The sequence below is a fragment of the Salvia hispanica genome, chromosome 4 (genome assembly GCF_023119035.1).
Source record: "Salvia hispanica cultivar TCC Black 2014 chromosome 4, UniMelb_Shisp_WGS_1.0, whole genome shotgun sequence".
Lineage (NCBI taxonomy): Eukaryota > Viridiplantae > Streptophyta > Magnoliopsida > Lamiales > Lamiaceae > Salvia > Salvia hispanica.
In genome coordinates this window covers 27,421,275-27,435,202 of record NC_062968.1, presented here as the reverse complement: position 1 = coordinate 27,435,202, position 13,928 = coordinate 27,421,275, and the positions used below count along the sequence as shown (strand labels likewise).

The following is a 13,928-nucleotide window of genomic DNA, read 5'->3' as shown; positions in this document are numbered from 1 at the left end:
TATGACAATATATATATATATATATATTATATATTATATATATATATATATAGGGTTTTGATCTATGAAAACTAGATTTAAATACAGAAACGCAGAACATGATCTTAACAAGACATAAAATCGAATTTTATAATATGGCCTAAAATTGCTTAATTATGACCCTCTGTGTTTTTGGTTAATTATTGACCATTAGATCACTTAGTCTAAGGGCCAAGATTTGGGCTGCATTTCTGGATTTAAATGCATACTTGTTTTGATCATCTCCCTATATATATATATATATATATAGGGATGTACTAATATGCTAACTAATTTTAAAGTGCTAACGTACATCCAATCACATGCTACCATTATTACACTTAAAACGCAATATTATATACAGTAAAAATGCAATATGTATTTCGGACAGATTACATTTTTGTTATATGAAGATTGCATTTTTTATTGTCGAGTTTTGCATTTTCGATATTGACTGTTTAATTTGCATTTTTTATCTATACGGATTGCATTCATATATGTGAAAATGCAAAACTTAACAATATAAAAATGCAATTTTGTGAAAATGCAAAACTTAACAATTAAAAATGCAATTTTCCTATAACTAAAATGCAATCTGCAGAAATGCATGAACAACTTCACAAATGTGTATTGCATTTTTATATATACAATATTGCATTTTTCGTGCCACGTGGCATCACGTGATTGGATGTATGTTAGCACTCTAATTAAGGATAACCCTAGTGCTCCCCTATATAGGTATATATATATATATATATATATTGGCTTCAACTAAAAATAGGTATCATTGCTCTTAATTAATGAAGTTTAAAATCTATTGCTTCACAATAATCATATGGCTACTAAACTTAATCTCAACTCTTTGTGCCACCTATTTCTAATTGTATTTCTTTGTCTCTCTCTTCCTTGCAATATACTGTACGAAACCAATGGTGAAGAAATAGAGGATTCTATTTTATGTCTTAAAGTATATTAAAATAAAAGAAAATATATTATATTAAGACAAAAGAAAGAAATGGCATTGATTTATTGAAGTACTCTATTATATTACAAACTCATATTTTATGGAAAATGAAATGCATTCCATTCTATTTTCTGTGCAATTATTGCTCCACAATGTGTATACATTTATTGCCTATTAATCGAAACAATGGAAGAGAAAAACCTCTTCGTCATTTTTTCTCTTCCCTTCCTTGTCTTTGGACAATCATCTTACACAAAATATATATAAAAAAAGAAGAAGTGCATCTGACACTCAAACGTACAAAATGATAAAAAAAAATATTACTACTAAAAACAAAAAGAAGTGCATCTGACACTCAAATGTACAAAATGATAAAAAAATATTACTACTCCCTAGGAAATTACTCTATCTCCTCTGCTCCTTTCACCCCTCTCTATCTCTCACTCCTTTCATCTCTATATCCCTCCTTTTTCAGCTATTCAGTTTCACTTCCTCTGTATAAATGGTTGAACAGCTCCGGCAAGCCATGGCCTATGCTGATTTCGTTAGTGCCTTCATCTGTTCTTGGTTTTATGCTTTTTCTCTGTTGGATCTGTACTTCTCTTATCATTCTCTAATTTACTCTTCTTTTGATATTCAATGCTTGTTAATATCTGCAAAAACCCAGAAGATGTTGTGAGATATTAGATTTAATAGAACAAACAATGGTGAGTATTAATAGAAGTTAATGCTATTGTGATTTAAAGAGTTAACCTATGTAAAAAAGGAAAAATGTTAAATAATATTCATATACCTTAAATATCTGCAAAATATAAATGGTCAATATAAGCAACAAAATATTAAAATAAAAAAATATAAAGATGAAGAAAGATATGAAAGTAAACGTAGAGAGAGAGAGAGAGAGAGAGAGAGAAACCTGTAACTTATGTAAAAAAAGAAAAATGTTAGATAAAATTCACATACCTTAAATATCTGCAAAATATAAATGATCAAGATAAGCAATAAAATATTGAAATAAAAAAAATATAAAGATGAAGAAAGATATGAAAGTAAATTGTAGAGAGAGAGAGAAGAACCTGTAATTTATGAATGTGTGTTGTTGCAACTGATATTTATAGAACAACTTTCTAAATAATCTTGGGTTTTAAATTTCAAATTTTAAATTTTTTTTGCTCTAGAATGAACAGATTTCCCTCCTTTTTTAGCTCCAAAAAACCCCTCCATTTTGGAGGGGGGAAAACCCACATTATTTTTTGGAGGGAAAACCCACGTTTTCTTTTGGAGGCAAAACTTACTTTTTATTTGGGTGGGAAAACCTTGTTATGCTATGTGTTTCGTATGCATACAAAATGTATTTGTATATATATAGATGATGTGATGTTTAGTCAGCTTTACAATTAAAAATGATGCTATTATCTGATGGTTTTAATGCATGAAGATGGTGGGGTCATTTTAACTATTGGTCAAAGCTTGAAAGTGTGAGTTGGCGGATGGCATTTGCAAAATTCCCCCCAAATCGCAAATTTGAAAACAGGGGGGAATTCCCTTTGATTTCCCCCCAAAAAAAACCCAGCTTTTAATGATAGTATATTTAATATACTCCCTCTATTTCCTAGAAATAAGAACCTTTAAAACGATATAAGTTTTAATACAAAATTGATAAAGTAAGAGAGATAGAAAGAGAAATATATTTAGTTGAAAATGATTCTCACCTCATAGTTTCTAAAAATTTATAATCTGGTGTTTATAATGCTGGAGACAATTTTGGTTGTTATTCATTCTCCATGTTACATTTTGGCTATCCACGATAAATTATACTTCACCCGTCTCCTATAATAACTTTTGAAATGGCATGAATTTAATTGCAAATTTAATAAAGTAAAAAAAGATATAGAAAGAAAACAGGTCATCTGCCTCATTCACTAAATTTGGTGAGTATAAAAGATAATGTGGAGTCTACAATTTTGTGAGTATAAAAGATATTGTTGAATCGACTATTTTTATTGGAACAACTCAAATACTGTGATAATAGTCAATTTTTGTTATTATTTATTCTCCTTCTCACATTATGTCTAGTTTCCTTCTCACATTGGCTATCCACAATATATAGATTATCTGACAAGACATGAAATCGTAATGAGTCAAGGAAAATTCTAAATCTAAAGCAATATTTTAGTAGCAAATTTATAATTTGGTGTTTATAAGATTGGAGACAATTTTGGTTGCTATTCATATTTCACATTTTGCCTATCCACAATAAATTATACTCCTTCGCCCCCTATAATAGAAACTTTTGAAATAGTTTTAATGCAAATTTAATAAAATAAGAAGAGATATAGAAAGAAACGGGTCATCCGCCTGATTCACTAAATTTTCAGAGTTAAAAGATAACGTGGAGTCTACAATTTTGTAAGTATCAAAGATATTTTGAAATCAACTATTTTTATTGGATCAACTCAAACACTGAAGATGAGATAATAGTCCATTTTGGTTGTTATTTATTCTCCTTCTCACATTCTGGCTAGTTGATTTTCCTTCTCACATTGGCTATCCACAATATGTAGATTATCTTACAAGACATGAAACCGAAGTAAGCCAAGGGAAATTTTAAATCTAAAGCAATATTTTAGTAGCAAATTTATAATTTGGTGTTTATAACTAAAGACAATTTTGGTTGTTATTCATTCTCCATGTCACATTTTGGCTATCCACAATAAATTATACTTCATTTGTTCTCTATAATAGAAACTTTTGAAACGACATGAGTTTTAATGCAAAATTAATAAAGTAAGAGAAATATAGAAAAAAAACAGGTTATCTGCCTCATTCACTAAATTTTGTGAGTATAAAAGATAATGTGGAGTCGACAATTTTGTGAGTATGAAAATAATGTGGAATCAACTATTTTTATTGGATCAACTCAAACACTGAGGATGGGATAATAGTCAATTTTGGTTGTTATTTATTCTCCTTCTCACATTCTGGTTAGTTGATTTTCCTTTTCACGTTGGCTACCCACAATATATAGATTATTTGACAAGACATGAAATCGTAGTGAGCAAAGGAAAATTCTAAATCTAAAGCAATATTTTAGTAGCAAATTTATAATTTGGTGTTTATAAGATTGGAGACAGTTTTGGTTGTTATTCATATCTCACATTTTGGCTATCCACGATAAATTATACTTCCTCCGCTCTATAATAGAAACTTTTGAAACGGTACGAGTTTTAATGCAAATTTAATAAAGTAAGAGAGATATAGAAAGAAAACGGGTCATCCGCCTCATTCACTAAATTTTTTTGAGTATAAAAGATGATATGGAATCGGCAATTTTGTGAGTATAAAAGATAATGTGGAATCGACTATTTTTATTGGATCAACTCAATCACTGAAGATGGGATAATAGTCAATTTTGGTTGTTATTTAATCTCCTTCTCACATTTTGGCTAGTTGATTTTCCTTCTCACATTGGCTATCCACAATATATAGATTATCTGATAAGAATCGTAGTGAGACAAAGGAAATTCTAAATCTAAAGCAATATTTTAGTAGCAAATTTATAATTTTGTTCATAGGCTAACGATAAAATCCAACTCTATATATAATAATTCCAAATTTTTCAACATAGTATCAACACAACACAATGTCAATACAGTGTAAAATTTCAAGATTTTGATGTCAATACAATGTGAGCATAATGTCAACACAATATTTAGAGTTTATATTTAATTATATCCCTTTGTTCATATATGTTTGTACCTCAACGTTAGTCCACTTTCATTTTTAGTAAATTTTTTCTTTTGATTGAATGAAACCTCATTCTCTACTAATAATATTCTAATTATTTTAAATTTTTACTCTTTTTTACTTTACTAATTCACATTAAAATCAGTGTCATTTTCAAATTCTCTATTTTTATTAGACCGAGAGAGTATTATCATAAGATATGAGTTTGGATTTATCTATTAATAATTTCCAACGTTAAGTTTGGATGCTTCCTAATTAATTTTAAATTTTTCTTACACAATAGTGGACTAGCTGGCGTATAGAGAAACGCCCTAGAGCTAGAGTGCGCTCTAGCCGGCTAAGTGGTGGCTAGGGCGCCTATTGCGGAGTAATAGGCGAGCCGAGCCAATCTTTCATTTTTATTTTTAGTTTTTTAATTTTTATTTCTACTTTATATATACAACTCATTGCACTTCATTTTTTGTAATATTTGATAAACATCAACAATTAAAATGAATTAAATTGGAGATTAAGGCATTGACTAGGTTGTGGGAAGGCTAGGACATTTACTAGGCTGGTAGAAGAGCATGATGATGTGGCAGGAGGAGTTTTAGACTGAGCTATTGCTAGACCGTTGCTAGTCCACTCCTATTGTGGATGCTCTTAACCAAACAATATGCAAATATAAATTGTCCAGATTGATCAGTACCGGGTCAACCTAATATCGATCAAAATAAGGCCAAATCTTAACCTAACATGAAATAGTCAGATTCTCTTATTGGGTCGTAACCCATTAACTTTGTGTGTGTTCGTATCGGGCTACCATGTCATGTCAAAAATTGACAATCCTACCGTTAATGGTGGTAAGTTACTGTACAATTTAGCTTGACACGACATGATAGCGATCAGAACATGATATTACACCGTTAAAATATGATATTGCGCGATAAAATATATTATAACATGATTAAAATCTAAATAAAAAATATATTATAATATTTTTTAATTAATAAAAATAATTATAATTTTATTTATTAACATATAACTCGAAATCTGGTTTTTATTGGGTTGACCGATAGGGCTCAAACCCAATAACCCAATAAGACTTGACGTAAATCCATTAACTTTGTTAGCCCAAACAAATACCATCTCAGTGAAATTTTAATTTGGGCTCTGATAAGGGAGTTTTATTTTCGAGCTATCTTAAAAGACTTTATGGGCTTATCATTTTGTTATTGTTTTGGGCCTGAAGTATAATAATTCGTGTTCTTCCAGAAATGGTCATCATTAATCTTCCCCTTTGAGATTTGCTCTTTCAAGAAATATAAAGTAAAAAATATTAGTAAAAATTATTTGAATAAGAAGTGCAAACCGATGTTGTACTTTGTGACGTCCAATGTTGTACCTTATGAAATTCCCCACAAAAAAATATTACGACCAACAAAGCTATAGGGAAGTTTAAATCTACTATTCGTTAAATCGTCTCTCTCTCATCTCCAATCGCATCATCTTCCCCGTCTTTCTCCTCCGATCTGTCGTGGAATTCCCCCAATTTTCTCACCAACTGATTACAATTTGCCAATTCCGAGCTCTTTTTGAGCTTTGAGCTGACTGCGTCGCGCATTTGGAGCTATAGGTACCGGTGGAAGTGATATTGATGGAGTAATGCGGTGATCTAGGGTTTGGAGAAGGGACAAAAGAAATGGCGGGAGCAAGTGCGGAAAAATTCGAGGAGTATTTCCAGAAGGCAGATGCGGATCGCGACGGCCGGATCAGTGGAGCTGAGGCGGTGGCGTTTCTGCAAGGATCCAATTTGCCAAGACAAGTTCTTGCGCAGGTCAATTTGATTACTTATTTGTTTTGTTTTATAGCTTGATTTGGGTATTCTGCGAGTTTTTCGCAACTTAGCGTTAGTAATTTTCGATGGCATGTGGAATCCGTCATTCAAGTTTAAGCTTTTCTGTATCTAATCATCGAGGATTTGGATGTTTAGGAGTTTTGATCTTTTTTTTGGGATGGGAGGTGATGTTTGTTAGTAGTGCTGGTTTGGATTTTGAGAGCTGTATTGAGTGATGAACTTTTGTGAGTTACAGCGATGTTTGTAGTACACCGAACAATTGAGTTGGATTGCTTACTTCCTATTAGAAGTTTATACTCAATATGGAAGAGGCTTAAAGTGGTTTTTATGTTTTTGCTGGTGACTGCGATAATCATGATTGAGAGATGGCATATGATTAGTCTTTTTGCAATGTTGTAATTATGTTATAATGTGCATTTGGTAAACATAGCACCTCCATGATAGATGAAGTTGGTATCATTGAATTGGAGGGCTTTGCTTTTGATTTTTGTGTGGGTTGTTTCATACGTTATGTCTATTTGCAAAAGTTGGACCTCTCACTTTCCTAACTGATTGCTGTGGGGCGGGATGCATCGGAATACTAGGATCATTATGTAAATTTATTAAACTGTTCTTGATGGTAGCTGTCTTACACTTTGGCGATTGTTGAGACTGGCAGCTATGTCAAAGTGGCCGTCTATCTTATCCTGGTTTGTTTGATGATTATATTGTTCTGGTGTTCATTCAATATTGAAATTTTTGTTGCAGATATGGACAATCGCTGACCAAAATCGCACTGGCTTTCTCAGTCGTCCTGAGTTTTATAATGCTCTTAAGCTTGTGACAGTGGCTCAAAGCAAGCGAGAGTTGACGAAAGATATTGTTAATGCAGCCTTATATACTCCAGCTTCTGGAAAAATCCCACCTCCCCAAATAAATGTACCTGCTACACCTGGACCACAGCCAAGCCCAGTGGCTGCTTCACCATTGACACTGGTGGGGTCGACTCCGCAGCCATCTTCTCAAAATCTTGGATTCAGAGGGCCAGCTCCTCCTAGTTCCAGCTTTAACCAGCAACCAGGAACAGTTCTGTCAACTTCGGGCATGACCCAACAACTTAGACCAATGCCTTCTACTACTGGCATGAACCAGCAGTTTGGGATGGTACCTTCAAGTTTGGGAGTGAACCAGCAGCTTTTACAGGGACAGTCTGCCAGTCCAATAAACCAGCAGTTTGGGCAGGCCCCACCCACAAACACAAGTATGAACCGGCCATTTGGGCAGCTGCAACCTTCTAGTACTGGAATGAACCAGCAGTATGGCCAGGTACCCCCAAATACAAACCCACAAATTTTCCACTCTCACAGTAACCTGATGAGACCGCCTCTATCCATGGCTACTGGTCCTGCTTCGTCTCAACCTCAGGCTTCCGGTGGTCTAAATGTTTCTGGAGGCATGACTGGCGTAGGTCTTCTGAACACAAATAATGGTTGGTCGGTTGGGTCTGCTTCTGGTGTACCTGCTACACAAGTCTTGGATAGAGGAGTTAATCCATCCATATCAGCAGTTGGTCCAAATTCCCAACACCCTCTTTCATCTTTTTCAGGTGCCAAAGATCCTCAAGCATTGGCTAGTTCAGGTATTGGGCCTAATTCGTCTGCCATGTTTGCTGGTGATCTGTTCTCTGCAAATCAGTCTTCATCCCAAAAAGTTTCTTCTGCTCTACAACAACCTATAAGTAGCCTGCCTACATCTTCTGCCGCTCTCCCTGTTAGTTCGAGTGTCCAGCCTTCGGCTAAGCCTGATCCTTTTGAAGCTTTACAGAGCACTATCAGAAAACCATCTGCTGCAGTTCCAGCTGCACAGACACAGTATGTCCCCAAGTCTAATCAGCAGGTTCCAACCCAAATTACTTCCTCAGGCTTGACACCTGGACTTCAAACAGGTATGGAGAATGCAACATCAGGGACCTCACAGATTTCATGGCCAAAAATGACACGAGCTAGCATTCAAAAGTATGCAAAAGTTTTTATGGAACAAGACACCGACAGAGATGGGAAAATTACGGGTGATCAGGCGCGTAATCTATTCTTGAGTTGGAGACTGCCAAGAGGTATGAAGTTCATTCGCTATATTCATACCATGCTTCTTGAATGTGCTTATGACGTGAAGCTTTCCAATGGTTTCTACTTTCTACTCAAAAAGTCAAACCATTAGGATTAAATTTGCAATACACATAAGAATTAAAATACTTATGTTCTGCATCACCATTCCATGATGAGCTTTTCTGGTCATCTGGTGGATCACCTAAAATAAAATACTTATGCGGTTAATGGTTATGCCGTTTGCAATTCTCGATTGCTATTTGATTGCAAATGGAATTCTTTTGTATTGTCTCGTTCTGCTTTCCGGAAATATTGTGGAATTTCATGAAGCACATTGGTGCTTGCTGATTATGTGGTTATACATGTGCACAAACCGTTTGAAAGGATGTCATATATAACATATTATAAAGATGCTAATATATACCAGGAGTATAGATTGAGATGTCTCTATTTAAATTTGTTGTATTGTATTTATGGATTTCTGATTGGTCCAGAGATGAAGTGGAAATACAACTATGGTTTTCTCTGCGGTGATCTTACTTTATTTATTCTCTCCCCGTACCCTCTTTCTTCAGTTCTTGGGTGTGTGAGTGTGCTCTAGAACATTGAAAATCTACCTGGGCGTTACTGTATTAGATAACAGCACACTTACCAATATATATGTTATCATTTCCAGAGGTCTTAAAGCAGATTTGGGATCTATCAGATCAAGACAGTGATAGCATGCTCTCTTTGAGGGAGTTCTGCATTGCCCTCTATTGGATGGAGCGGTACAGGGAAGGAAACCCTCTTCCATCTGTGATCCCAAACAGTGTCATGTTGGACGAAACTTTAGTAACTTTGGTAGGTCCACCTACAGCTTATGGGGGCATGGCATGGAGTCCTGCTTCAGGTACTGACTGGCTTGCGCTTGTGTTATTTTAAAGCATCCTTCAAATTGTTCCATGATGTTTGTTTTGTCTCTTGGTTTCAGGATTAAGACAACAACAGGGTATACCTGGTTCTCAACCAGTTTCGCATGCTGGTTCAAGACCACCAATGCAGCCAGTAGTTTCTCAGGCTGATGGATCAATGCAATTCAATCAGAATTCTGGAGGGCGTACATTAGATAACTCACATGGAAATCAACACAGTAATGGGCTGGTCAATTCTTTGGATGTTGGGGGCCAGGAAGCAGCAGAAGCTACTGGAAAGGTATCTACAGCCATGATGTCATCCCCATGCATCTTTTGTTGTATGTAGGATTATTTTTCTGATTTAAGTGTTCCCAGCCATTATACTTTGTCTTGTTGTCATGAGCGTGCTTGAAGATTTGTATATCTCCATTTTATTGCTAATTATCTATATTTTCGGTGGAAAAGATCCAATTAATAAGATTATTTTTTGCCATTTTCTCTCAAACTAGCTGAAATTTCAAATAAATTTTGATGAAGATTTTTACCTCATGTAAGGATGTTAGCACACACCATTTTTCTTTGTAAACTTAAAAAATTAATGTCTTTATGAGCTGCAAGTTCTGTAACATGGTCTAACAAGTTTATTGTGATGAGTGCTAGGTTGACAACAAGGACAATGTGCTTTTGGATTCCAGAGAGAAGCTTGAATACTATCGGACAAAAATGCAAGACCTTGTACGTCACTGCACTCGCTAACTATTTGTTTGCTCTTCGCCATCATTGTAATCATGTATCACCACAGTTAATTACTACATTTGATGTGTATGATTTACAATAATTTTTCTTCTTTATCAAAATTATATTTCAGGTTTTGTATAAAAGTAGATGTGATAATCGACTTAATGAAATCACAGAAAGAGCTAGAGCAGACAAGAGCGAGGTATGTTTGGAATTCAAGATACATGCTTTAACACTTGATTCCATTACCTTCTTGTAGTCACAATATCATTGATTATTATTTAATTTCCAGGCTGAGTTGCTGGAGAAGAAATATCAAGAAAAATATAAACAAGTTGCAGAAATCCATTCAAAGTTAACTATTGAAGAGGCTTCCTTTCGTGATATTCAGGCAATTTTTACTTGGATCCTACTGCTGGTCTTGTTCATATTGTCCACTTGTTTGCTTGGCTGATTGTCGATTGTCGAAGCTTTATGAATTATGATTGCTCAGTTACTTAGAATTGTATTGAGGTCTCCCCACTCACATCCCAATGATTGCCATCAGCATAGTTGAAAGTTGTTATCATCATGTTGTTCTTCATAGTGTTACACTGCATCTACCATCACTTTCCTACGAATCAACCTCAATAGATCAAAACAGTATGATCACCGACAGCCAATATGATTATGGTTAATGTGTATCCCACTTGAATATTTCTCCCTCTAGCAATTATCATTTAAACCGATTCAAAACCAATATTACATATTTACAGGAGCGGAAGATGGAGTTACAACAAGCAATCACAAAAATGGAACAAGGTGGAAGTGCTGATGGTATTCTTCAGGTTAGTACTGCCCCTTAGCTAGGATGGTGATTGATCTTTTACATGTTCTAATACATACCTGGTTTTAGGTGCGTGCTGATCGTATACAATCCGATCTTGAGGAACTATTGAAGGCATTGGCTGAACGTTGCAAGAAACATTCTATAGAAGTTAACTCTGCAGCAATAATTGAGCTTCCCCAAGGTAATCCTGTATTATCGGCTATGAAATTTCTCTGTGTTTGCTTACCAACCCCCCCCCCCCCCCCCCCCCCAAACAAAAAAATGAAGTTCTGTGTGCTGCATTACTCAATCTGATTCTTTTTCTGCATTTTTGGATTTAGTTTTCTCGTTAAGAGTTTATTGGATTCAGTTTTACATAGTCCTAAAAACAAGACTGAAAATTTTAGGGGCAAAAAACAAAGGAAGGATTAGGGCTCGTAGTCCATGATATAGGTGTTTGGTAGCAGAAGATCAGCCAATAAAAGTTTTAAAATCGGAACTAGTGGAGACATATAAATATGAAATGGAGGGAAGTTGATGAATATAAGGCTGAGGGAGACATGAAACCCATGAAATGAAGTGGTCAAGACTCGAGGCTTGAAGCAATGCTTGAGATGCACTGCTGAGAAATTTATGGAAGCTTGAGAGATTGAATATTCTGGTTGCGATTTTTTCTCATGGGCTATGGTAGTCTTAAAGTTAGTGAGGGACAACAATTTAGTAGTTAATGTTAGTCGTTGGAGCAAAACTTCCAGTATCATTGGCTACCAAATAGAGATTCAATAGTTTTTTTTTTCAAACATGAGGCCAACCAGGTATGTAGCATGCACTGAATCACCGATGTCGAGACATGGTTGAGACTATGTAGAGTTGTTATTATTACTCCTATTACCGATCTGTGTTCATACCCACGATTGAAACTATGTCAAGATGTTATTTCGTGATCTGTGTTCATACCCCTACTTTCTGTCCACTTCATCCATTCTGTAATACCTGAATTTGATTCTTTTTGCTTGATTTGAATTTAGTTCATTACTTCCTAGCCATTAAAACAAATATTTTTTTTTTCTTAAGGTTGGCAACCTGGTGTCCCAGAGATAGCAGCGGTATGGGATGAAGATTGGGACAAGTTTGATGATGAAGGTTTGACATCTCTTACCCTTGCTCTTGCAATTGCACTTCCATACACATACCCATTCTCATCCCCACATAATTGTCAAGCATCTCCTTCTCTGAAATCTGCCTTTCCAATGAATTCTTGCATTATGTCAAAAAAATTAATTTTTTTCTTTTTTTACAGGATTTTCTTTTGACGTTTCCCTTCCTGAAAATGGCAAGTCAGCATCTTTGGAGAGAGAAAATTCTTCTCCAACCCATAGTTATGCCCCTGACTCACCATCAAATGCATCCGAGCCTGAGAAACCCTTTGTTGCCGTGGCTAGTGCCTTTGATGAAGAATCAGTTTTTGGTGCAGATGAGTCAAAGAGTCCACATGGAAGTCCAGAGAGGCCAACACCATATGAAAGTCCGTCTAATGAATACTCGGATGGACATTTCAGAAAAAGCTCTGATGGAGATACTGAAACCCACAGGTTTAGTTTTTCGCCATACGCCATTGCATTACTCAGCTTTCTAAATCGTCAAACTTGTCTTGTGAGTTTCTTCATTGCGTGGTCCTTACCTTTTTTCTATGACCGACAGAGGCTTTAATGAACCTTCTTGGGGTGATTTTGATAACAATGATGATATTGATTCAGTGTGGGGCTTCAATACTAAGGCAAGTAGTTTTGCTGCCTGCTTTCTCTTATTTATTATATTTATGAAACCACAAAATCATTGCATAGAAATGATTATTTGGATCTGTATGTGATCATATCTTGATTATTTTACCATCACTACTATCAGGACCCAGATGGTGCAAAGAACGGCGAAAAATATTTCTTCGGTTCTAATGATTTTGGTGCAAGTCCTGAAAGAAGCAGCTCTCCCCGCGCAGAAAGTGCCTTCCCAAAGAGTAACCTGTTCTTTGAGGATTCTGTTCCCAGCACCCCACTTACGAGGGCTGGAGATTCTCCGAGGTACGGCAATGATTCAAGAGACCCGTTTGAGAGTTTCTCAAGATATGATTCATTCAGCCCACATGATAATGCATCATCACCCCGTGGAGAGACCCATACTAGGTTTGACTCCATGAGCAGCTCGAGGGGCTTTGACCACGGCAGCAATTATTCATTTGATGACTCTGACCCCTTCGGTTCTAGTGGTCCGTTCAAGGTTTCTTAAGATACCAGCAAAGAAATTATAGACGATCCGGGGACGTATACTCGCGAAATTACACGAACAGCAGCAACATTGAGATTTTACCAGCGTTTGATCACTGCAGAAATCAGCAATGTTTTGTATAATTGTATTGATCCGTAATGAAGATAGAGTAGGACGAAGTATTGCGTCGGCACCAGTGCGTTCTGCTTCGTGTGTACGTCTGGAAGATTATTACGAGACGCAGGGAGGATGCAGGCATTTGAAGAGTCTTTCGGTGAATTTTGTCATCTCCCTTTTCTGCTGAAGACTAGAGCTGCTTTGTATTCTATTCATCATTTTTCCCCCAAGATTCGTTTCCTTCTATTCTGTTTTGGGATTCTTATTTCTCTTTTCATTTCTTAATTCCCTTTGTGTTATTTTTTAGGGTTTGAGATGTGTGTGAATGTACAAGAAATTATCCATTAGTATGTTGTAATTTACAGACAACACACTTTGTATTCCTTTGTAATCTATATTTTGATTTACTGAATTTGCTATTGTAAATTCAAATTTTGGATCCATATATTACAACAAA

General features: G+C 35.5%; 1 protein-coding gene across 1 annotated transcript; it reads left to right on the top strand.

Moving 5' to 3' along the window:
- The first annotated feature begins 6,164 nt into the window (after nucleotides 1-6,164).
- On the top strand, nucleotides 6,165-13,883 carry LOC125222530 (epidermal growth factor receptor substrate 15-like 1). The gene is made up of 13 exons (XM_048125197.1): nucleotides 6,165-6,545; nucleotides 7,314-8,658; nucleotides 9,327-9,542; nucleotides 9,624-9,844; nucleotides 10,207-10,281; nucleotides 10,415-10,486; nucleotides 10,577-10,675; nucleotides 11,040-11,111; nucleotides 11,180-11,294; nucleotides 12,167-12,235; nucleotides 12,393-12,684; nucleotides 12,794-12,869; nucleotides 12,998-13,883. Exons 1-13 carry the CDS (start codon nucleotides 6,411-6,413, stop codon nucleotides 13,373-13,375), a joined length of 3,165 nt encoding a protein of 1,054 aa, XP_047981154.1. The 5' UTR covers nucleotides 6,165-6,410; the 3' UTR covers nucleotides 13,376-13,883.
- Nucleotides 13,884-13,928: the final 45 nt, after the last annotated feature.